The following is a 477-nucleotide window of genomic DNA, read 5'->3' as shown; positions in this document are numbered from 1 at the left end:
AGGAGGAGGAGGAGGAGGACAGTGATTCAGGAGAGGCTGAGGAGGAGGGAGAAGCTGAGGGGCCCTCTTCCATCCAACCCACAAGCGCCTTCTTGAGGACCTGGGTGTACCGGCCAGGAGAGGACACGGAGGAGGAAGATGAGGAGGAAAAAGTTGAATCAGAAGCAGCTGACTTAAGGCCAAGTTCTTCCCTTCAGGCCCAGAGTACCCTACTCGGGGGCTGGTCATTTCCATCTGGAGAGGAGACGGGAGGAGGGGAAGCTGCTGAGGAGTTGGAAGCTGAGCCGCACCCCTTCCGAGTGGCCATCTATTTACCGGGAGAGAAGCCACCAGCTCCCTGGGCGCCTTCTCGGCTGCCCTTCCGACTACAAAGGCGGCTCAAGCCTGCAGAAACCCCCACCCAGCATCTGGACCCTGAGACTCCCCAAGAGGCCAGAAAGGTGGGTGCTAAGGGTTCAAATTCTTTTTTTTTTTTTT

General features: G+C 57.2%; 1 protein-coding gene across 1 annotated transcript in view; it reads left to right on the top strand.

Annotated features, from left to right (window-relative positions):
• The window catches only part of PPP1R15A (protein phosphatase 1 regulatory subunit 15A), a 2,490-nt gene that overhangs the window by 1,018 nt on the left and 995 nt on the right, over window positions 1-477 (top strand). Inside the window, exon 1 of the mRNA XM_039868543.1 lies at window positions 1-440. This exon is cut by the window's left edge and continues 1,018 nt beyond it. Coding sequence (XP_039724477.1) covers window positions 1-440 — 440 coding nt within the window. The remainder of the gene's footprint in view (window positions 441-477) is intronic.

Source organism: Pteropus medius, unplaced genomic scaffold (genome assembly GCF_902729225.1).
Source record: "Pteropus medius unplaced genomic scaffold, Ma_sr-lr_union100, whole genome shotgun sequence".
NCBI classification, from domain to species: domain Eukaryota; kingdom Metazoa; phylum Chordata; class Mammalia; order Chiroptera; family Pteropodidae; genus Pteropus; species Pteropus medius.
Note: the sequence above shows the minus strand (reverse complement) of the source record. Positions and strands in the feature narration are given on the sequence as shown.